At 39.9% G+C, this 23,700-nt stretch overlaps 1 protein-coding gene across 1 annotated transcript; it reads right to left on the reverse strand.

Annotated features, from left to right (window-relative positions):
- Positions 1-18,335: 18,335 nt before the first annotated feature.
- LOC147620515 (uncharacterized) lies at positions 18,336-19,927 on the reverse strand. The gene is made up of 4 exons (XM_086825422.1): positions 19,743-19,927; positions 19,397-19,518; positions 18,921-19,125; positions 18,336-18,719 (listed from the first exon to the last, which is right to left on the reverse strand). The coding sequence occupies exons 1-4, from the start codon at positions 19,816-19,818 to the stop codon at positions 18,595-18,597; spliced, it is 528 nt and encodes a 175-aa protein (XP_086681548.1). The 5' UTR covers positions 19,819-19,927; the 3' UTR covers positions 18,336-18,594.
- Between the last annotated feature and the right edge of the window lie 3,773 nt (positions 19,928-23,700).

Consider the following 23,700-nt stretch of genomic DNA (forward strand, 5'->3'; position numbering starts at 1 on the left):
TAAAAATAAAAACAAACAAACTAACAAACAATAAAAACCAAAAAAAGGAGGAAAAAACAAAAGAAGACAAAAGAAAATTTTTTGATTTTTTAGGAGTCTATTTTTTTGCATAATTTGTAATTCTTCATTCTTTAATTTTTTGCATAATTAGTTTAACTTGCATTTTTTAAATTTTTTGTAACTTTGTGCATAATTAGTATTTTTTAGTGTGATTCATAATTTTTGTGTTAAAAAAAAAGTAAAAAATCATAAAAACATAAAATCATTAAAAAAAACATTTAAAAAAACAAATAACAAAAAAATAGGGTAAATAGTTATGCCACACAGACCCATTTTTAGTTGCCTTTAGTGATTAGGTAGGTTAAATAAAATATATATATATATATATATATATATATATATTTTACACAAAAAAACCAAAATCAAAACAAAACAAAAACACATACCAAAACAAAAAAAAAAAATTTGACCTTATGCAATTACGGTCGGGACGTCGTGTAGATTCTGCCATAGGACCTAGGGCACCTTCTAGAGTACCTACGCAGGAAAGTGGGACCCAATCGGTAGGCAATTTGGCAGATATTGCTGAAACCCTTTCGGAATCCCAATCCGATACCCTTTCCTCTAGAACAACTAGTTCATTGTCCATGGACAATCTAGTGCCGACAAATAGTCATCCCGTAGCCCCAAATAGAACACCCACAAGATCCTTTAATCCATTTGAAGCCGACACCATGGGGTTAACACTCAATGTGAGACTCCAATATGTCTACACAAATGCTCAAGGAGCTGAGATCTTTAGGGACCCACAACAACGGTATCTTGTTAAGATAGCCGACATATTCTCAGAACTTGATAGAGCACCTCTCGTCAATGACCAGGGTAACATGTATATGGGTGGAGATGGTGTTCGCTACGAAGTCACCTACCATCCAGAAAAGGTAGACAAATTAGGGGAGCACTCTAAAACCGAGTTCTTAGACTTATCAGAACTTTCCAGAGCAAGGGTGTCTAGAGATGATTGGCTCATCGAGCCGGACATACCTGGACCATCCAATGCCCAATCCTCAAAGCCATCCATAGATGATTTACTTCTTGTAGATCTAAATTTGGAAAGGGATAGGAAAGGTAAGAGCAAACTGGATCAGGGGGCTGAAAGCCAATGGGAGTTTGTACGACAAATTCCTGTGACAAAGGTCTTACAGAATGACCCACTTCAAGAGGTCTATAAGGACTCGTTAGAGGGATATTATGCCACGACTAAATTGCCACAGCTAGATCTTCCTCTAGCTCATGTGGTGGTAGTTGAGAAGCTTGCAGGACACATGAACAGAATAATTGATAAATGGGCCAATGAATACCGAACCTTAGATTGGAAAGAGATTCGGGAACTCACGTGGAAAGGACAACCATTATTTATGGAAGTGTTCTCAACAAATACAGCCAAACCAGGAGAGACAGCCTTTCTTGGAGAAACTGTTGCTCCTCCCCTACGAGAGTTCACTAGAGAGGGACCTTCAACATCCAAGTGGACCACTGCTAGTAGCCCAACTCTAGCACCAAGATATCGTCCTACACCAAATGTGCGACCACAAGTCACATCACACCAACATCTTGCACACTATAACAATCGGAGGATAGGGGAGCTAACTCGGCCTCCCATAAATGCACCTCCTGAAATGAGGGCGACAAGATCTTTGGAGGGGTTTGGTGAGGCTGGTAATAGGGTACCCACACCAATTTTGGAAACATGTGGACCATCTTTCCAAAGAGAGGAACAATTTCCACTGAGAGTGAGAGGCCGTAGGCCCTATGATGAGTATTCAAGACAAGTAAGGCCATCAACTCTTCAGAAATTGGTAAAGAAATATGAAGGGTCGGGAGATCCATACGACCATGTAGCAGCTTTTAGGCAAGCAGTTCGAGCTGAGAAAGTGGCTGACAAGCATACTCAAATTGAAGGGTTGGGACTCACTCTTGAAGGAAAAGCCCTCGCTTGGTTTCAGGCATTAGAAGCTTCTGACAAAACTTCTTTACGAGTTTTGGAAGAGCGATTCATTGCAGCTTTTTCCTTGATGGGAATTCAACATGACACGGTAGCACACATCTACTCTTTCAAGCAAGGTGAGAATGAGAGTGTTAGAGACTGTGTAAATAGAATGAAGCAATACATTAATCGTTGCCCAGAGGATGAGAAGCCCGCCCAAAGTCGATTAATTTCTCTCTTCTTAAAAGGCCTCAAAAATTCGACACTGCATACACATCTCTATGCAAAGAAGCATACAAGTTTCCATGAGTGTTGCCATGATGCTATGGATTTCACCGATAACTTCAAGTTCCAAGATGGTTCTGGCCCTGAGGTGAAACCTAGAAATCAGTGGGGTGATGACCAAAGTTCAGGGTCTAGCGCGCTAGTAAATCCAGACCAGATAGCTAACCTAGTACTAAGGAGATTGGGACAGACCTATCGTCCACCCATGCAGCCACAACAACAGCAGCAGAGAATGAGGAGTATACTTCCTACAGGTCCTCATCTTTGTGGAGCATGTGGCGGTGACCATAAAACAGAGGACTGTAATACCTTTTCTCCTCTAGTCACAAACCAACCCACAAAAAAATGGTGCCAAGCCTGTGCTTGGAACTTTACTCACACCACACAGGATTGTACTCGCATTGCGAGAATGAGACAGGAACGTGAGCAGCCGAGGGGTGGAGTGGCTCCACAAATGTATCAACAGTATACTAGTTTTGAACGTAAGCCACCGATGACACAAGAACAAGCACGACCTGTTCTTGGTGCTCAACCTCCTGCTCCAGGGACTGCTCCTGTGAGGGTTGTCGACTACGACAATTCAAATGTGTGAAGAGACTTGGTAAACCCAGGCTATGTGGAAGAAGAATACGCATCATATTCATCCAAAGAAAATATCTTTGAAAGTCCCGCATACCCAAGCCCAGCACTGGACGTTCAACCAGGGGAACAAAACTCTTTAATGTTGCTAGGCGGCTACCAACCTAGGACTCCAGGCCCCTCAGGTCAATGGCAGCCAAGGAAAGTAGAGGCCAAACCAATGGGCCCCTGTTATGAGTGCGGAGAACCCCATTGGGCTCGTGATTGTCCACATCGCTCAAGGCAAGCATCTCGGTCAAATACAACAGTACAACAGTTTCCACCAATCGAAAGATATTGTCTAGGGTGTTGTGTAGAACACTTCCCAAAAGACTGTCTGCTGAAACCACATGAGGAAGGCACCTCTCAACCAAAGGTTTCACTCAACCTTGTAGGCACAGTTCCATCGCCACCTTCATCTGAGAATGAGGATGTCGTGCCACTTAGAGTCATGACTCGATCACAGACAAGAAACGCTGAAATACAAACTGATGAGACACCTCGAACTAGGGACGCAAAGACAAATCTGGTGGACAAGACCCTACAGTCCAATAGAAAAAAGACCACTCGGAGGAAGAAGAACCGAAACAAACAAACTAAAAGTACATCCACTAGTTCTCAAGAAGCCTCTAAACAAAACATAAAGGATAAAACTTTTACATCCCAAGAAGTGCGTGAGGAACATCAACCTCAACCTGAGCCTAGTGCTAAACAAGATGAGGCTAGTACGACTGAGGATAGTTCTGGGGGTTCTGTTTTTGTGGATAAAGTAAATGAGACTCTAGAGGCCATCATTGATGCTCATAGAAGTCGCATTGCAGCTTTATTTGAGCTACCCAAGAAGCTTCAAGAATACCCAAACCCTCGTGAGGAGAAGATCAATCTAGCTGTACATCAGCAACTCATTAGGGAAGCTCAGTCAATACTTGAGGGACCACCACCACCTATTCCTCGGGGCCCAACCTCTCTTAAGCCAACATTAGAAACTATACCAGAAGTGTCATCAAGTAGAGAAATGAAAAGTGAGCTCATTTCACAAGCTCAGAGCGAAAGGTCTGCACCAATTGACACTCCATTGAAAGATGACATTCTGCCATCACCTAGCCTTGTCTTCCCATGCAATGATGAAGTTATTGATGCTAATGAGGACATGGCAAATGAAATGTGGGCCGCAGTAACTGAGAAAATTAATGAGAACATGTCTTCTGTTAGTTCGCCTCCATTCTCTGAGGTGGATTTTACCAGAGGCACGGAAAACAAATTTAAACACCCAAGCATTCAGGAGGAAGTTCAAACAATTGTTTCTCCTAGAAGTAAGCATACAATGAAAACCTTACCTTCATATCTGGGAGAATATGAGAATTGTTCTCAAACCTTGAGGATACCCTCCATGCATAAAAGGTTGACAAAGGAGAAAGATATGAGTATGGTGCAGGCTATTTTGTCAGCACCAGTGGCTTGTACCTTACCTTTGCTTGAGTTGATAAAGCTTAAACCTGAGTTGTGGAATGATATTGCCACATGTTTGTCAGAGCAGGTATTGCTACAAAAGGGTCACCATGAGTGTACTATACACCCTGAGACAAAGCATGTAATGCCAGTTCCTATCAACAAAGTGGGAAAATTTTGTGAAGACGATCAGGGAAATGCTACCCTCCCATTAGAAGTGCGAAAAGTATCTTCAACTGCAATACTTGATAGTGGTGCAGGAGTGGGCATTGTGACAAGGTCCATTTGGGAAAAATGGGGCAAACCAGCTATTAGGAGTACCAGGATGCGCTTGCAGCTAGCTGATGGAAGCTTAGAACATCCCCTTGGGCTGCTTGAGAACATATTGGTCACCACATGTGGGATTGAATATGAGCATACCTTTGCAGTAGTGGATTTTGGAAAGCATCCAAACTACGAAGTGATATTGGGTAGACCATTCATGCGACAATTTCAAATGATTCAAGATTGGGGATACAATTATTTGTACCTCCGACATGATTCTGTCATCACAAGGGTCAACCTAAGGAATCACTCATATCGTGATGTAACAAGGTCTCCAATAGATGAGTTTGATTCTGCTTCATCTGAGGGCTCAAGAGTTACATTGTCAGATGGGCGAGAAGATCTATGGATGTGTGGAGCCTCATGTAGGGATTTCAACACTGAGAGACTTAAGGGTGATCGAAGTGTATCAGATGAGGCATACATTCCACAACCCTTCCCTGAGCATTTAATTGATCCATTAGAATGGAGTCATGTCCTTGCAACATTATCGACATGTGCTTTACCGAAGCCAATTCAATTTTGTGACTCAGATGGATATGATATTATTCCTATACGAATGGTACAACCACGTGCCCTTCTAGATGATTTGTACTATAGGGATACATCCACAACAGCTCTGCATGTCGAGGAAGTCTCAGTAGAGGATTTGACACTCGAATCTGCTAATGATGCTGATAAGGAAGATGGCTGGGACTCTGATTTTAATAATGAGGTGACAATCCCTGAGGAAGAGCTAGGAAAGGCACGCCTACTCTTGAGAGGAAGGGAGGTTCAGGTAGAGATCCCTAGAAGCCGACCTAAACGAAAATGCTGTAAGAGCCATAAAAGAACCCGTAGACAAGATGAGCGTGAACAACGTGAGAGACTGCAGAAAGAAAAGGAGGAGTCTAAGAGTGAAAACTCTCGACCACCACCTCACTTCTCAGGAAAGAATGAATATCTATACTATGTCCAAGCACAAGACAGTATCAAAGACCAAGTCAAACGATCAGATGGATTCCAAGCAGGGGAAAAGCTAACAACGGTTAGCAAAAATCGTAAAAAGACGAAGAAACAAAAACCAAAACTCAAGTCTAAAACCGATTCAAAAAAGAGTGTGGGAAGTGCAAAGACAACGATTGAACAAAAAAATCCGATGCAAGATAGTAAAGGAGAGCTCAAAACCGCATGGTCTTCAATGAGTGAAGACTCAAGTGGACAAGAGCAAGGTCTAAATGTTCCTCCCAATTTCACACAGTACACTCTTCAAGATCGGAAGATTGTTCTTCAACAGCCCATGCGTCAAAAACCAAGCGTGCCAGGGATTTCATACGATGGTCCAGAGGATGCAAAAAAGATTGATATTGCTAAGCCAGGAGAAGAGCCTCGCTATGTGTGGATTGCCACAGACTTGTCCTTAGATGAGGAGAAGTTATTAATACAAACAATAAAGGAGTATTGTGATGTTTTTGCATGGAGTTATAAAGACCTCAAAGGAGTTGATCCAAGCATATGTCAGCATACAATACCATTGCGAGAGGATGCAAAACCCTCCAAGCAACGTCCTTATACTTACAATGAAAACTTTGCACGGAAGATAAAGGAAGAAATAGACAAGCTCTTAGAGGCAGAATTTATCTATGAGATTGAACACACTGAATGGGTCTCCCCTATTGTAGTGGTGCCCAAGAAAAATGGAAAACTTCGAGTATGTGTAAACCTCAAGAAGGTAAATGCAGCTACTGTGCGTGATCATTACCCACTTCCAATCACGGATCATGTTCTGGAACGAGTTGCAGGGAAAAAAGCATATAGTTTCTTGGATGGATTCTCGGGGTACAACCAAGTGTCAATTGATCCAAAGGATCAACACAAGACAGCCTTTGCTACTGAAGATGGCATCTTTGCCTATCGTGTTATGCCATTTGGTCTAACAAATGCACCAGCAACCTTTCAGCGATTAATGAGTCATGTATTCAAGGAGTACCTTAGGCAATTTCTTGAGATTTTCATGGATGATTTATGTGTTCACTCACAAGAGCGTGATGATCATATAGAACACCTGAGACTTGTGTTTGTAGTTCCTTATGCCTTTAGAAGATGTGTTTTCTTTGAAATAATCTTGTTTTTGATTGGAATTGTCATGATGGATATGAGTGTTCTAAATTTCATTGTTCTACGTCCAGATAACTCCTGATGGATATTTGGCGAGATACATGTCCACCATGCATTGACCCCGATAGTACTCGACCAGATCATCGCGGGGGTTATAGTGCTCCTCCATTTCAAACACATTCTAGGTACTTCTATGCTCCCTTAGGTGAAAGTTGCTGTGGGCATCACTTTGTCACATTATTCTATCAACAGCATCACCCATTTCCACATTGTCAAGAGTGTGCACGGCTTGTATTAGAAGAAGCTTCACATATTTGTTGGATATGCCGCTCTTACTTTAGACGATATGGCACGGGCTTAATGAAGCAAATTGTGGGAGTTACACCCCAACGCCATAATCTTCTTAATGTGAGAATACTAGAGAGGGGACCAAATCAACGACGATTACCTGAGGAGGTTCAAGCACAACAATGGAGGGATACAAGCCTAAATGACTTGCAACCACCGATCTTGCAAGCCCTCCTTCCCCAAGCCCCCACATGTCAATATTGGATCAATATGAGTACCTACATTGCACAGTTCCAAAATCGAAACTGTCTGATTAACCTTCCCATAGAACCAATGCCATACTTTAGTGAGGAAGCACTCCTTCCTCTACCACCTTCTCCAGCGGCAGGTTTTTGTGAGGGGTTGTCTCTGCATCCTGAGGAAATTGATACCATCTTTCCAGCAGACGAGGACACGGATCCACCACCAGCACAAGGGTAAGCACATCGACTCCACAATAAGATCGACAAGCCAGGGCATTTTTCTCCCATTGGGTTTTTTCCCCTCGGCTATATTCGGTGTTTGGCACCAATGGTAAATTTTATTTTATTTTTTTTATTTTTTTTTGTGTTTGTTAATAAAAATTTTGCAGAGATCCTCGCTAAAACAAGAGCATCAAACATGCCCCAATAGTCCACCTATCGTGCAAACAAATTAGGAAGGGGGGAGACATGCTACGCCTACAAAGATCAAGGAGGAGCAATCTGCACCAAAATCAGCAATTCATCAATGCAAATGAACAACATCAACAGGGCACTACAACAGGTGTATTCAACTCTTAATCTTTATTTCTTTATGTGCTCTTATCTTTCGAATATATGGTTTGCATGTTCACACAATGTTGGCTGGTTTCAGTTTTTGATTAGTTGTTAAAATATGGTGAGTGAATTCTAGAGTCTTAGAAGACTTAGTAAAAGATAATTCTATCTAAAGACAGTGTAGGATATATACCAATGGAGTATGCCAAGTACTTATGTTTACAAGGTATATTAGTTATCCTTAGTGGTAGCTACCTCTTAGATATGAGCTAGGTGCTAGGAGTAATAAAAATTTACGAAAATGTCCCCTAAAAAATATATATCCAAAATAAATTGAGACAGGAAGTGTCTACCGCCATGTGAAATGCTTGGTAGGACCTGAGGTTGTCTTAGCACCTTGGGGCCGATGCCTTGGTTTCCATGGGGTGAACACTGATGTTTAAAAACTTCAGAAGAAGAACTTTGAGGAATCTATCGCTTTGATAGATGTTGGTAGGACTCGGGGGTACACTATGGGCCCTTGAGACCGATGCCCTCATCTTCATGGGGTACTCCTTAGGTCATAAAAGAAAGAAAAAGGGTCTGTCGCCCTTGAGATACTTAGCGGTCTTTAGATTCTCTTGGCGGAGGTCTCTTGGCCATTGCTTGGGTCTCTTTGGGATAGAACCTTAATCTTCATCAACTTCTACACACATATCAAAAAAAAAATGAGAGTTCCAATCACCTTTGCTCATATTTAGGAGTAGGGTTGCCACTTAGGAATAACTTACATACTTGTAGGACATTGAGACTGCGGTCATAACCGGCGGTGTACAAAGCACACTTGCCTTTGCATAGCATTATCTACCACTTAAGTCTCACTTTGACTAGTCTTTACTCACCTATTTTAGTACTCATTAAAACTTTAATCAGCCCTGCACTTGTATGCTCACGTGTGAAGTCATCATTGCTGATTTTTCTTTTCTTTTCTTTTCTTTTCAATAAGGGACTTTACTCGTATCAATTGTTTTTTTGTTGCAGCTCTTGCTACTACCGCGCTCGAGGACGTGCGCAAAATAGGAAGGGGGGAGTGTTGCATGCAAATGAAGATCAATACAAGGATGCAACAAAAAAGACACTTAGGGCTCTTGAAAAGAGTTCAAAGTTGTAGATGAATGTGGGAGGGGGCTTGACAATAATCCCACATGGGAACTTTTGGGAGTTCTAGAATTTTTGTATAAAAGGTGGCCCATTTGAGAGAGGGAACACACTCTTTGGTCATTTGGTTGAGAGGCTCATAGAGAGAGCTTGCTCCATAGCTCCTTCTCAAGTGCTCTCCCAAGGCTCTCCATCTCCATTCTTGTTTCAATCATGTACTTTCTATTCTTTACATTTTCAATGATATGAGGTTTTGGTCTACACTCTTGCTAATCTAGATTTCTTAATGATGTTTTGATTTGTGAGTTATAGAGTGCTTGTGATGAAGCTTGTGCTTGAAATAATGTGTAGTTGAGGCTTGTGTGATAGCTCTTTGCATATTAGGTTCCTTGCATAAGTTGCATTTGTGTGCTTAAGTGTAGCTTAATCTTGATGCTTTGATTATGTAAGATTGATTGCTTGAGTGTTGAGAAAGATTGAGTAGGACTAGAGGTCATTGGTGTGTGGTTAACTCTTCTTCTCCCATTCGGGATAGCCTCTATGCGCTAACCGGGTTGCCTTCACGGATTGACAAGTGTGTGGGTTGGAGTGTAGCCTCCGCTATGCTATGATGCCCCAAACACCTACCAAGCATTCCACATGGCCGTAGACACGTCATGTCTCAAGTCACTTCTATATATTTTTTAGGGCATGTGTTTCGTAAATTTTTGTTTACCGTAGCACCTAGCCCATATCGAAGCGGTAGCTACCACTAGGGAACTAATATACTTCTAGAGCTTAAGAACTTGGCATACTCCGTTGGTATATGTCTTACACCGTCTTCAAATAGAAATACCTTCTACTAAGTCCTCTAAGAATCTAGAAATCACTCGCCAATAGTAACAACTAATTTAAAACTTAAACCAGCCAACTGTGTGTGAACATGCAAACAATATATGCAAAAGTGAAAAGCACATAAAGAACAAAAGATTATGCTTTGAATACACCTGTTGTAGTTCTCGTTGATGTGGCGTGTTTGTCTTGATGCATTGCTGACGTGCAGATTGCTTCTCCTTGCTCTTTGTAGGCATTGCATGTCTCCCCCCTTCCTAATTTGTGTGCATGGTAGGTGGACTGTTGGAGCGTGTTTGTATGCTCTTGTTTTGCTGAGATCTCTGCAAAATGTCTTATTAACAAACAAGAAAAGAAAAGAATAAAATTTGTTATTGGTGCCAATCACCGAATATAGCCGAGGGAAAAAACCCAGTGGGAGAAAAGTGCCCTGGCTTGTTGATCTTATTGTGGAGTTGATGTGCTTATCCTTGCACTGGTGGTGGATCCGTGTCCACTTCTGCTGAAAAGATTGTATCAATCACTTCAGGATGCAAGGACAACCCTGTACAAAAGCCGGCCTCTGGAGAAGGTGGTAGAGGAAGGAGTGCTTCCTTGCTAAAATATGACATTGGTTCTATGGGAAGGTTAAGCAGACAATGCCAATTTTGGAATTGCTCAATATAGGTGCTCATAGTGATCCAAAATTGACATGTTGAGGTTGGGGGAAGAAGGGCTTGTAAGATAGGTGGTTGCATGTCATTTATGCATGTATCCCTCCATTGTTGCGCTTGAACCTCCTCAGGTAATCTACGTTGATTTGGTCCTCGGTCTGGTACTCTCATATCAAGAAGGTTATGGCGTTGGGGTGTAATTCCCACAATTTGTTTTATTAAGCCCATGCCATATCGTCGAAAGTAAGAGCAGCATAGCCAACAAATGTGTGAAGCTGGGCCCCTAATATGAGTCGTGCACACTCTTGACAATGTGGAAATGGATGATGCTGTTGATAGAATAAAAGACAAAGTGATGCCCACAGCAAATTTCACCTAAGGGAGCATAAAAGTACCTAGAATGAGTTTGAAAAGCAAGAGCACTATAACCCCCGCGATGTTCACGTTAAGTACATCAGGGTCAATGCATGGTGGACATGTATCTCACCAAGTATCCATCAGGAGGTATCTGGGCGTAGAACAATGAAATTTAGAAACTTCAAACTTTATACACTCATAGATCCATCATTACAATCCCTATCAAAAACAATGTAGTTAAGATCATCTCAAAAAGAACACAATCCTGTAAAGACAGAAGGAACCACATTGGTAAAAGTGAGACTATTCAAACACTGATCTACCAAAGAGCTTCAATTGTAGTGTTAATGCCTTACCTTTGGTTTTGGGTATGTCCTTCTTAAGAGGTGGGAAGGTTAGCAATTGTCGAGGAATTTGAGCAAGATAAGAGGATTTAGGCAGTGAAGTGCTAGAATCTATGCTCAAAGGAGACTCATGTAAAGTTGGATTTGTCTTAGGTACATAAGTTGATGGTGGAATTGTGTAACAAGGAGAAGTTGGGACAACTGGTGATCCAATACATGTTTTGGGAAGGTCAACACAAGGAGATTTGTAGGTGCTATCACAACCACCTATCCTATCTTGACGAGGTTGTGTTGATTTCCTTTGCACACTGATATGAAAAACCAAGAGTGGCTTTTGGAATCTTATTGATACACTCTTCTGGCTCTAGCAACCCATGGCATTTGGGAAGCCAAAGTGCTGTTGCACCCTCATAATAGCCTTGTGCTTTAAGAACATGCTTTGGGACCCAATGAGTAACAATCTGAGGTTTAGGCTTGGAAAAGATATGCTTTTTAGGAGGTTTAGCAACTAGGCTAGATGGTACAAGTTTATACGCATCTTTGGGTAGCCAAATTGACAATTCCTTCTTGCCTGGCCTTCTTTGACCAGTGACTAGAGTAGTTGGAACATGCCAACCATGGCCCGCATTTGAGGACTCATCGATTATCCACATGATATGTCTTGGAGCTTGAAGAGCAGATGTTGAAAGTGGGTTGTGTAAGGTAGAACTACCACCCTTTTGACATGATAAACCTCGTGGAGCAGCAGATCCCAAGATGCAATCAGAATCAATTTGCAATTTGTATTGTCTATTCTTCCAATCTAATGAACGATTGGTAGCACTTAACCATGATCGACCAAGAACAACCTCTACCACTGCCTTGGACTTACTAGCCACAAAAAAGGGAATTGACATCTAGTGACCCTGAATGGACATCATAATGACACATTTTTCCTCTATAGGGTTATCTTCACTTGAGAAGCTTCGTAAGTCAATAGGAATGTGCACAAGTGTTGGTTGTCCCAAGGCTACCCATGTGTCAAATGAGAGAACATTATAACACTGGGGACCTCTACATGCTTGTAGAGAAGGATAGGGAGATCAATGACAGTGTTGTTTTCATGTGTATAAGGTATTACTTTTTACATATGTATATTTTCTTATATGTTTATTTTCTCATATGTTAATATTTTCTAATATTTTGTTCATTGAATCTTCATAAACTCTTGTAGGGCACTTATAAAGGAATTGCTTCTAAATCAAGTCAACAAAATATTTATTCCCTTAGTATCGCTTGCATTGATTGATATGAAGAAGAAGACTTCCAAGCTGGCACCCTATTTCAGGCCAATTGAGAAATAAGAACATTTGTTTTGTTATTTTGCCATATGTAGAGAGGTTCATCTATAACTATTGATTCCTTTGTGTTTTGCAAATATTTGACATATGATATTTGCTTTCTTATATCTTTTTCTTTTTTCCAGTGGGCATTGGAGTGCTTGTGTCATTAATCTTCTGAGAAGTACTGTTATTTTCATGAACAGCCTAACTGGCATGCATGGGCAGATTAAATTGTAAGTTCTCCATAATAACTTGAATATTGAGCTTTATTCTCTATTTTTCCTTATATTCAATTTGTAAGTAGTTCTTGATAACTTGAATATTGAGCTTTATTCTTTATTTTTTCTTATATTCAAATTTGGTTTTTAATAGGGCTTGTAAGAGAGCTATTGCAGCTATTGAAGATGAATATCCAAATTATAAAAAGTAGGCAGAGTATAAGTTTTTGAATCAGCCAGTGGCTTTACAAAAAGATTCTACCTCATGTGGATGGCATGTTATTGCCAATGTGTGGAAATATCTTTTATCTAAATATATCGAGATTGATAGCACTGTAGGTTAAATTAAAAACCCTCTATTTTTGTAATAATATTTTGCTTAATTTTTTAACTTTTTTTCTGTAGTTCTTGGTTCTTAAAGCTGAGAAGTTTCATGATATTGAGGTGCTCCCTAATATTTAGTAGGCTCTAATGCCTGCTTGCACTTACAATTTCCACCACACCATTGGGCAACCTAATGCATATGTCAAGAGACAAAACAACTTGTTCATCTGCTTACAATGGGACCCAACTACTATTTTTCTTACAATGTTCATGCTTACAATGGGACCCAACTACTATTTTTCTTCATCCACCGTTCCTAATAAAAGCGAATGTATAAGGTAGCATGAGATTTAAGATACTGAAATGTAACACTGGACTCTATTATTTTGCACTTGAATGTATCATCCTTATGCTACCCCTCTACAATGTCCCACTGCTCTCCAAGCAAGGCAACCATGTTATCACCTAATACTTTCTTGCACACAAACATGGTAAGTGTTTGTGAGAAAGTAAATTAATTGAACATCTTAACAAAAAGATGAATTGGACATACCCAACTGAGACCCATAGATCGAGATGGCTTTGTAAACTTCAAAGATCCTTGTATGTCACAAAGCATCTTTGATTTCATAACCATAACCGTCCAAGCATCAGGAGTTAGCCATTCAACAGAAGAGAGGAGAGGAGATGTGATGATCTCTAGCTTACCAAACCCATCGTCATGTATTGGCACCACATAGGAGTGCCGGTAAAAGAAGATCTTTTCCTTAAGAAGGTTTGCAGTGGTTTTACAAGAAAACAATGCCTCACCAATGTCTGCATGGAGTGCTTGAAATGTTCCGATATAAGGCTTCATAATGGTTACTCCTCTGTCAAGTTGGAAGGAAAAATATCTACAACCCAAAAATAATATCATTAAACATGAAAGATGTAGCTATCGTAATATCACAAGCCTTATTCCTTCCCTATGATACTTACAGTTGCATGGGAATCGAGTTTGTTTACGAAGATGTGTCTCGTGCCATGTACACATGTTGTACAATGGCCACCAGGTCTCCATTGCTCGATTTTTTGAATCCCTCTAGATGACCCTTCCAATGAAGCTTCATCACATCTCTCGTCAAACTCGGTGTGCGGGGACCAATAGCAATAGGCTGCAAGAAAACCCAAGCACCCTTACGAAATGCCTCTCTTACCCAAGTACCATCATCGTCCCTCTTATTGTACAGTGAGATCTCATCAATCTCATCTTTTGGTCTTCTTCGTGGTGCAACCATATCAATTGTGAAGCTATAGTAGTAAGATTAGGGTTGGGCAAATGAGATAAAGAAAGAAAACGCGAAGATGCTATGCAGATTAGGGTTTCGGACTTGATGGTTTCATTAGGGTTGGGCAAATGAGATAGAGATGGAAGAGGAAGGGAGGAAGTGTTTAATTTGGACGTTCAAGAGGAAAAGCAGACTTGAAAATGAAATTTTTGACTACAATGAAATTTGAGATGAGTTTTTGGGGGGAAAAGTAAGTTTTGGAAAATTTCAAAATTTTAAGGATTTTTTGAGCCACGAAAAATGGTGGGACCATACCTACCCTAAACCCCCTACTTTTTTAGAGGGACAAGTGTAATTATTAGTACTGAAAGCCTAGTCTCCCTTCCTATAGCCTAGTCTCCCTCCCTATATTCAAAGGAGACCAAATGTGCACAATCCTCTATTCCTATTGGTCGTTGCTAATTACTTTCATTAGCAAAAGGCCCAAAATATGTTCAAATGCCCCCTAATGTACCACCAACTAATCAAGATGAAGGTGCCCTATCCAAGATAATGAGGAAGGGATTGAATCCCAACATAATGATGATGATGATGTTGAGTCCACTAGAAGTGGGATAGATTTTTTTGTTGATCTTGTAATGGGACATATGGAGGCCAATTAGCATGTATGCATTTAATGCAAAATGTGATAGATGTTGGACCAAGATCACCCTAATTCATTAAACAATTTCTCAATTTGCTAGTCTTGATTTAGTCCATATTTGATTATATTACAATACATTTATTGCTTCTTTTGTTGTGATATTGGGATTACTTTTTGTGCTTCTTCTTTTGTGATATTGGGATATTTTGAGCTCTCTCTGGAATGCTCTCTAGAATGTTTGGATTCTTTTCCCCAGTACATGCCTATACATACAGCTATAAGCTTGGCTATGTACGCGGCTAAGCATGTGGCTATAGCCACGTGTTAGCCATGCGTGGCTGTAGCCACATACTGAAATTGTGTACACCTTGCATACTTTGCTCAGGTCCCCTTTCTCTCTCTCCTCTCTACTCTCTCTCCTCTTCACACACGGATATGATGCGCGAGTATGCTTCCCATCTCTTATAGTGGAAGATGCACTTTGAGAAGGTGTTCCTTCGATAGAAAGGGTAAATGTGAGCCACCCTTGATCTTGGCAAGATGTTCACGACACTGAGAACAAGGGGATGCTGTTCTAGATTTCTTTGCATTAATTGGGACCCTTGCTAGAGCGTGCACGCTGGCACTTCATCAGCATTGCATCAGTGTTGTGGAGTGGGACGAGGCATGCTTTGGTTCTTGCATACGACCTCTTTTGCACCATCCTGATGATTTAGGGAAGCATTTTTTCAAGGGAGTGGGATGAGGTGTGCTTTGGTTCTTGCATCATACAACCTCTTTTGCACCATCCCGATGATTTAGGGAAGCATTTTTTCAAGGGAGACATCACAGATTATGCTCAACGAGAGTAGCAGAGGGACATGGGGACTGCATCTCCATGCGATCACCACCACTTTACTCCACCCATCCCGTTCGAACAAGGTCGAGTGCTTCCTCATGGTGGCTTCCCAGTGTTCCATTGGAGGCACCATTTCGACCTATAATGCCTCATATGTCAGCCATGCATCCCCAAACGATGCCCTCATCATGGGCACAACGTTCTGAACTAGTGAGGTTGCTATTCCCACCTCTGTTAGTGTAGGCAACCCAGTAGGCCCTGCACCTTATGGTGTGTTGATCTCCCAATATGCAGCCACCTTACTTCCAACCTCAGGTGTGTTTCCCTCTTTGATGTAATCCATCTTTTGTAATGCCAAAAATGTTGAGTTTTCACCATATATTGTTGCATTTTGTACACTTAACTTCTCATAGTACCCTAAACCTCATTTCTTTATTTTTCGTTGGCTGTGACATTAAAGTTGAAGTTGCTATGACATTGTAGGTAATTGAGATTACAACAATCTTCATGCTCTCCATTCCTTTAGTAAAGAGAGAGACGAAGCGAGATGGAGAGAGAGAGATTAAGTGAGTGAGTGAGTGAGTGAGAGAGAGAGAGAGAGAGAGACAAAGAATAATCAATGAAAATAAACTGTGGTGTTGTGTTTGTGTGCCTCTATCCATTTGTATGCTGTATTTAAGTGTGAGAATCTTATTATGTAAAATCACAAAATCTATGGTAGGTGCATGGTTGACAAATACTTGTTCATAAATTATAAAGGACGGAAATATGATTCCCATAAGCATAAACTAATTATTTTTGAGGATGAAAAGAGATATCATGTGATTTTATGCCCACTTGCAATATCGCAGAATCTTTCATAGATGATGTCGAACTCACTATGACCTGCATATTTATGTCACATCGAAGTGACATGGTGAGTGTTTGAGAAAAGAAAGATTGTAATTTTATCGATGTAAAAAGTTTGGGTCAAGAACATGAGTCTAAACCAAAAAACATCATGTTATGTATCCTCATGAATTAATGTGTACCCAATGCAATTTTTGCATTTGAATCATTGCTATTCTTCACACTAATATTCTCTCGAAGCAATGAGAGTTCATTTATTTTCTACTCTAGAATTATAAATATGTGCATTGTGAGCATTGATGAATATCACCCTTTATGTGATTTCCATCCCTCCACTGCAACCCAAATCCCTCTCTCATGAGCACCGAATATGGAATGCCCTAGGGAGCTTGTAGCCCAGGCCATTATTGACATAGAAATAAAACATAAGGTAATGGCTTGGGCTGCTTGCACACATGATGAGAGCATTCTATTACAACATAGTCCCCTCTTATCTCTCCCTCAGTACTCTCTCACACACATGCACATACTCTCTCGCTCTCATATATCCTCTCACATGCTCTCACACACACCCACATACCCTCTCTCTCCCATTGAACAAAAAAGAAGTGAAAACAAACATGGCAATAAAGAGAAAGAAGATGATAAAGAGAGAGAAGCCACTCGCCTAAGTACCAAAAAAGCACTCACTCACCAAAAAATAAGCCCCATAATGTCATTTCAAGTTCCACCACAAATGCAAGTGATAAGGGAGATCAAATTACCCTAGATGATGCTGACGATTAGATGATGATAAAATGGAGTATGTGGGTCAAGAAGAAAAGATTGAATATTTTTCTTCGACCAAATCGAGTGGGTTCTATCTATTGGGAATGAGGAGCTTTCAATTGATATGAGAAGGTGCCACTATATCTAATCAAATAATCTTGTACCAAAATGGATATCAGATTTAGGAAGAGAATTTTAGAGAGACCCATACTCTGTGGATGCTACAGTAGAGCCGGTTCCATATGACGTCCAAAGAGGCATATAAATTGAAGTACTTTCAAGAGAGCATATTAAGAATATTAGTGATATCTGGTCACAACAATCAATCCATGCTACCAACCAATTAATTGTACACTCAAAAGTTCCAAATGATATCAAGGACTTAGTTGCACACTCAAAAGTTCCAAATGATATCAAGGACTTAGTTGCACACTCAAAAGTTCCAAATGATATCAAGGACAAGTATTCATCTCTAAAGTAAGAAAATACATGTGATTGTGTATATGATTATTCATTCATTTGAGTGTGCACACACGCAATGTGAGATTTGAACCCATGATCTTAAATTATTAGCACTCTAAATGAATGAGTGAGAGAGAGAGAGAGAGAGAGACTATAGTACAAATAACTTTTCCAACCGTAGCTTATGACACATTCATTTCTTTATAGTTTCTTCGTTGATTTTTTATAAAAGAAACCATAACATTTCATTGATAAACTACTAGTATATATATTGCATGTATCCTGATATATGTAATGATATTATGATATGAAAATTGTCTATTTACATGTTGTGCACCACCTCTTCTCTTCCACATACATGATATTTTAAAGCTTCATGCGCACACACCCACCCCACCCCCCCCCCCCCCCAAAAAAAAAAAAGACACCAAGACACCTAGGGGGTTTTTGGATGATCATGGGCCACATAACAGAAATGAAGAAACATTAGAGAAAATTTTTGACTATATTTTAGGGAGTTTATACTGTGAGGAGCTCAATATATTGAGGATGAAGCAAAATTTAAGGAAGGAGCTAGCGAGGCCGGGTAGAGGAAGAAGAAATAGAATTTAACTCTTACTGAACTTTTGAAGAAAGACAAGGTAGAATTATTGAACTACATGATTTGAGGTATTGAAGAAATAATTAAGCCCACGGCTTTACTCACTAGATAGTCATCAATATAAAGACTAGTTTTTAGTAAGGCCAAGGTGCAGGAGCACCGGGGTTGGCACCGATTTCCCATAGTTGCTGTACTGAACTTTGAACGAGCTTGCGAGAGCGGCTTCTCTCCACGTCGCACAAGGCTTCTAGACCAACACCTGCGTAGAAGGATGCCTTAGTTTAACTGTTATGCATTATAGAAGCGGACAATCCTTTGATTAGTAAATTAATCATGTTGTTAAAAAATCCTTGACGACGTATCAATCGGTTGTAATTTTATCATTAGTGCGTAAAAGCTCCATCTAGAAGCTTAATCGGAATAATTAATCCTAATATGATACGAATACGTTTGAGATTACCTTCACCATCCGCTAGCTTGCTAAAGAGCTCCACAATGTTAGGGCAATTCTCCTGACATGCAGCTGCACAAATGGTTGTCTGAAAATCTTGTTCTCCTAAGAAATCAGAGGAGAGACCAATCGTCATTCGGTGAAGTCCACAAGAGTCGATGCATTGCGCGCTCTCGATCCAGGAGTTGAATCTATCAGTGTTAATCTCGGATGTCTGCAGGCAGTAATTAGACGGTGTAGTTATCATCATTCTTCTCAATTAGTTGTAATTATGTGCAACGATTCTCTCTCTCTCTCTCTCTCTCTCTCTCTCTCTCTCTCTTGTCTGCCTGCCTCTCTTACACACGCACAGTACACAGTACACATACATGGGTTTAAAAAATGAGAATTAGGGCTAGGCTATCCTTAAGAGGAAACAATTTTGAGAATTAGGGTAAAGCTATCCTTAGAGAATATTATGAGCTAATCATGTTTAATTTATGCACCTGACACTCAAGCTCTATGCTCCCCTCTTTCATCACATTGGTCTCCAGCACGCACCGCACTCCTGAAGATGAAACCGCGAAAGCACAGTCCTCTACTCGTAGTTCTTCGCATTCGAAGTTAACTGGAGAAATTTAGCAAGATATGAATTCAGCCCTATATAATTAATTCATAAAGCAAGCTCCAACGCTTTGCATGTAGCTCAATAATCCAAACGCTTATTGCTCAGAAACTGAAGCTTATGATTTTTAAGATACGCTCAGACATCTAAATTAACCTAACATAACATATTCAAGCAGGTTTATTGATATTGTATTGTTGTAATCTTACAGGTTAATTGATACTTACCCGCAAATGCGTAATTGATCAGGGTAGAAAGGACTACAGTACTGAGACACAATATGATGTCTCTGGATTGTGCCATTAAATCAAATGATAATTAGAGCCGCGGTTTAGGGTTAACCCTGTGTTGGAAGAAGGGTGGCCGAAGGGGCTTATACCTGCGTGCGGACTGAGTTGAATGGTCCGTGGAATGCGAGGTGCAGCCGAATATAAAGAAGGGAACGCGTTGGATGAAAGCCGGCTGAATTAATCAGTTGCGGTGCGCGCCGGCCGGTACCTCACCAAAAACCCATCGTCAAATATATATTTAAATCTTAAACAAATCATATTTGGTCAAATATATATTTAAATCTTCAACAATCATATTTGGGTTACATCTGTAAACTTAGTCCACCCACCTGAAACTCTCATTGTCCAAAAATCAGGCTGAAGGTGCCCCACGCCCACGAGCTTCGGCAGTGGTGGAGTTTGCAAGGTTCCTTGCACTCCTTTTTGGAAAGTACTAGTATTGCACCCGCGCGTTGCTGCGGCCGACCAAGGTTCCAAAAAAGAACTATTCCCTCTCTACAACCATCTCTCTCTCTCTCTCTCTCTCTCTCTCTCTCTCACACACACACACACATGCCCTCTCCCTCTCTCTGTCACGTACACACACTCTCAAATGTTGAAACTCTCTCTCTCTCTCTCTCTCTCTCTCTCTCTCTCTCTCTCTCACATGCACACACATATACACACCTGCTCTCTCTCTCTCTCTCTCTCTCTCTCTCTCACACACACACACACACACACACATGCACACACTCCCTCTCTCTTCTTACACTCTCCCACACATAGAAGTGCTCTGTCTCTCTCTCTCTCTCTCTCTTTCAATCTCTCTCTCTCTCTCTCTCTCTCTCTCTCTCTCTCTCTCTCTCACGCACACATACACATATGTAAATATATAGTATATACAATATTATGTTTTAGATACATAAACCTATACATAGACACATATACTTATACATATATACATGTATTTAAAAATATAAATACAAACATCGACATAATTTAATTAATTTTAATGTGCGGAGATGGGTGATAAGTTGTGATCACTTTTAAATATATAGATAGATATATCATACACACATCTAAACACACACACACAAACATATATATATATATATATATATATATATATATATATATACATACATACATACATACATATATATATACATACATATATATATATATATATATATGTATGTATATATATATATATATATATATATATATATATATATATACATACATATGTATGTATGTATATATAAATGTAAATAAAAACACACACACACATGTATACACATACATATATGTTTTCTATTTAATTTATATTTTATTAAAAGATACTTTTTATTCTCTATCTCTCACTCTCTTTCTCTCTCTTTTCACCCTCCCTCATTACATCTCTCTCTCTCTCTCTCTCTATCTCTCTCTCTCCAGGTCTGCCCCATCTCATTCTCTCTCTCTCTCGCACATTCTACACATAGATGCAGATGTACGCACATGCATGCATATACTCTCTCTCTCTCTCTCTCTCTCACACACACACACACACACACACACATGTATACACCGTACATACACTAATCTAAACGCACGCTCTCTCCTCCCACACAAACTATCTCCTACGTAGAAATTATCTGTCGTCTCTCTCTCTCTCTCTCTCTCTCTCTCTCTCACACACACACACACACACGTACACACCGCACATACACTAATGAAAACACACACTATCTCCTACATAGAAATTCTCAGCCTCTCTCTCTCTCTCTCTCTCATGCACACACACACACACACTCTCTCTCTCTCTCTCTCTCTCTCTCTCTCTCTCTCTCTGTCTTCACGCACACTCTCTCACATAGAAACTCTCTCTCTCTCTCTCTCTCTCTCTCTCACACACACACACACACACACTTAAATAGATTTACACACATATATATAATTTTAATTAATTAAATTTTAGATTAAATTTTAATGGTAGGAATGAGTGGTGAGGTGTGCTCACTCTCAAATAAATGCATCTTACATGTAATCTCTCTCTCTCTCTCTCACACACACACACACATGCACATGCACACTATTTATATATAAAGATACTTTTTATTCTCTATCTCTCACTCTCTTTCTCTCTCTTTTCACCCTCCCTCATTACATCTCTCTCTCTCTCTCTCTCTCTCTCTCTCTCTCTCTCTCTCTCTCTCTCACTCTTACTCTTTCTCTCTCTCGCACATTCTACACATAGATGCAGATGTACGCACATGCATGCATATAGCAAGGTTCCTTGCACTCCTTTTTGGAAAGGATGCAAGGGGAGAGGGGAGTGGGGATCTTTGAGTCACTTAATATGTTATGTATTATGTGCTATGTATCATATGATGCATGCCTTTAAAAAAGTTGCACATGACACCGCTACACCTCTTGTGCACTATGTATCATGTGTAATGTGTTATGTATTATGTGCTATGTAGCATATGATGCATGCCTTTTTTTTAAAACAGCATATGACCCTACTGCATATCTTGTATCATGTGTAATGTAAATGATGCATGCACAAGTTTTAGACATGGAGTAAATTAAGTTAACATGAACCTACATGAAGCTATTTCCTGGCACTTGCCATTTGATCTGTGTCAATGCAAGATGCGATGAATCCTTGCAATAATAAGTTTTTTGATGATTTTGGCCTATTTTGTATCATTGATGTATATTGATGGTGTGAGCCTTGAATCCTTTGAAAAAGAAAGGTTAGTTTTTAATCATTGCTCATGATGGTTTTTTTAAAGGCTCTAATGAGTCCATTTTCCTTATAGCATCCTAACTTTTAATGTTGATGATGAAAGGCAATCAAAACCTCTTATGCACGTTGTTAAAAAGATTGAGAAGTTCTTCGATAGAGTAGGGGAAGGATAGGAAGAGTTCGTTCCTTAGAGAAGGAGGGACATTAACTAACAAAAACCAACAACCCCTTTCCTCTAGGAAAAAGATGACCTCTGTCGTTTACCAACCGCGTCACCGTCATGTTTAGTGTGAAGGGAGTGAGGAAAGAGACATGTGTGTAATGACAAGAGACTAGCAACTCAACTTCTTAGGAATGAAAGAGATGACTATAGTAATGATAAATTGTTCACTCAACTTCTTTAAGAATGAAAAAAGGCATTTGTAGCAAGGACAAACTCACAACCCACCTTCTTAATTGGGAAGGTTTTTTCTAGGGTTTCTAACTTGTACAAATTGGGTGGATTTTACGTAAAAGAATGTTGTTGATTTCCATGGCTAGGACACACACTCTATGACCAACTGATCATGATGGGAAGTCATTTCCCTACCCATGATCTCTACGATGGTTGTGAGAGCCCCTTTCCTCTTAGGAATTGATAACCCCTATCTTTTCTAGTCAAAAGAAGCTACTATTCTTATACAACAAAATTAGCTTTTGTTTTAAAAATCATTCTACCAATATGCCTAAGTTCTTGTTCACTTATTCATAGTAGTTCTTATTTGGCAAGCTATTTCAATTAAGAAAAAAATTAGGTCTGTTGATTGTACTTTTTGAGCTTTGTCATGTGTATCTAGTAAAAGCACCTTTTTCAACACGTGTTCGCATTGGTGCTTGGATTCTTTTAAATCCTTAGCAACATATAAGAATGCTATATTGAACATTAGTGAAATAAGAATTTGGAATGTTTGTATTCATTGAGGTTACAAACATATTCATCTCGCATTACATTGTCTAGTTATTTACAAATAAATTCATCTCACATCACATTAGCAGGTAGCATATTATCTTTATTTTAATAATATTTTGGGACCTCACAATCTCAATAATTTATGCACAGTAGCACTGTAACAAGAGATCAAAGATGTGGCCACACTATATAGAGATCTTATTAATAGCATGAGATTAACGCTAATCTTGACA

Source organism: Cibotium barometz, chromosome 31 (assembly GCF_041138505.1).
Source record: "Cibotium barometz isolate CiBa-2024 chromosome 31, ASM4113850v1, whole genome shotgun sequence".
NCBI lineage: Eukaryota > Viridiplantae > Streptophyta > Polypodiopsida > Cyatheales > Cibotiaceae > Cibotium > Cibotium barometz.

Bases quoted from the DNA above. Each gene is read 5' to 3' on its own strand.
- LOC147620515 (XM_086825422.1), bottom strand. From the start codon at position 19,818: ATGGCACAATCCAGAGACATCATATTGTGTCTCAGTACTGTAGTCCTT. The intron at 19,519-19,742 runs GTAAGTATCAAT...AAATTTCTCCAG, and splicing joins GATCAATTACGCATTTGCGG to TTAACTTCGAATGCGAAGAA. The intron at 19,126-19,396 runs GTGCATAAATTA...TACTGCCTGCAG, and splicing joins GCATAGAGCTTGAGTGTCAG to ACATCCGAGATTAACACTGA.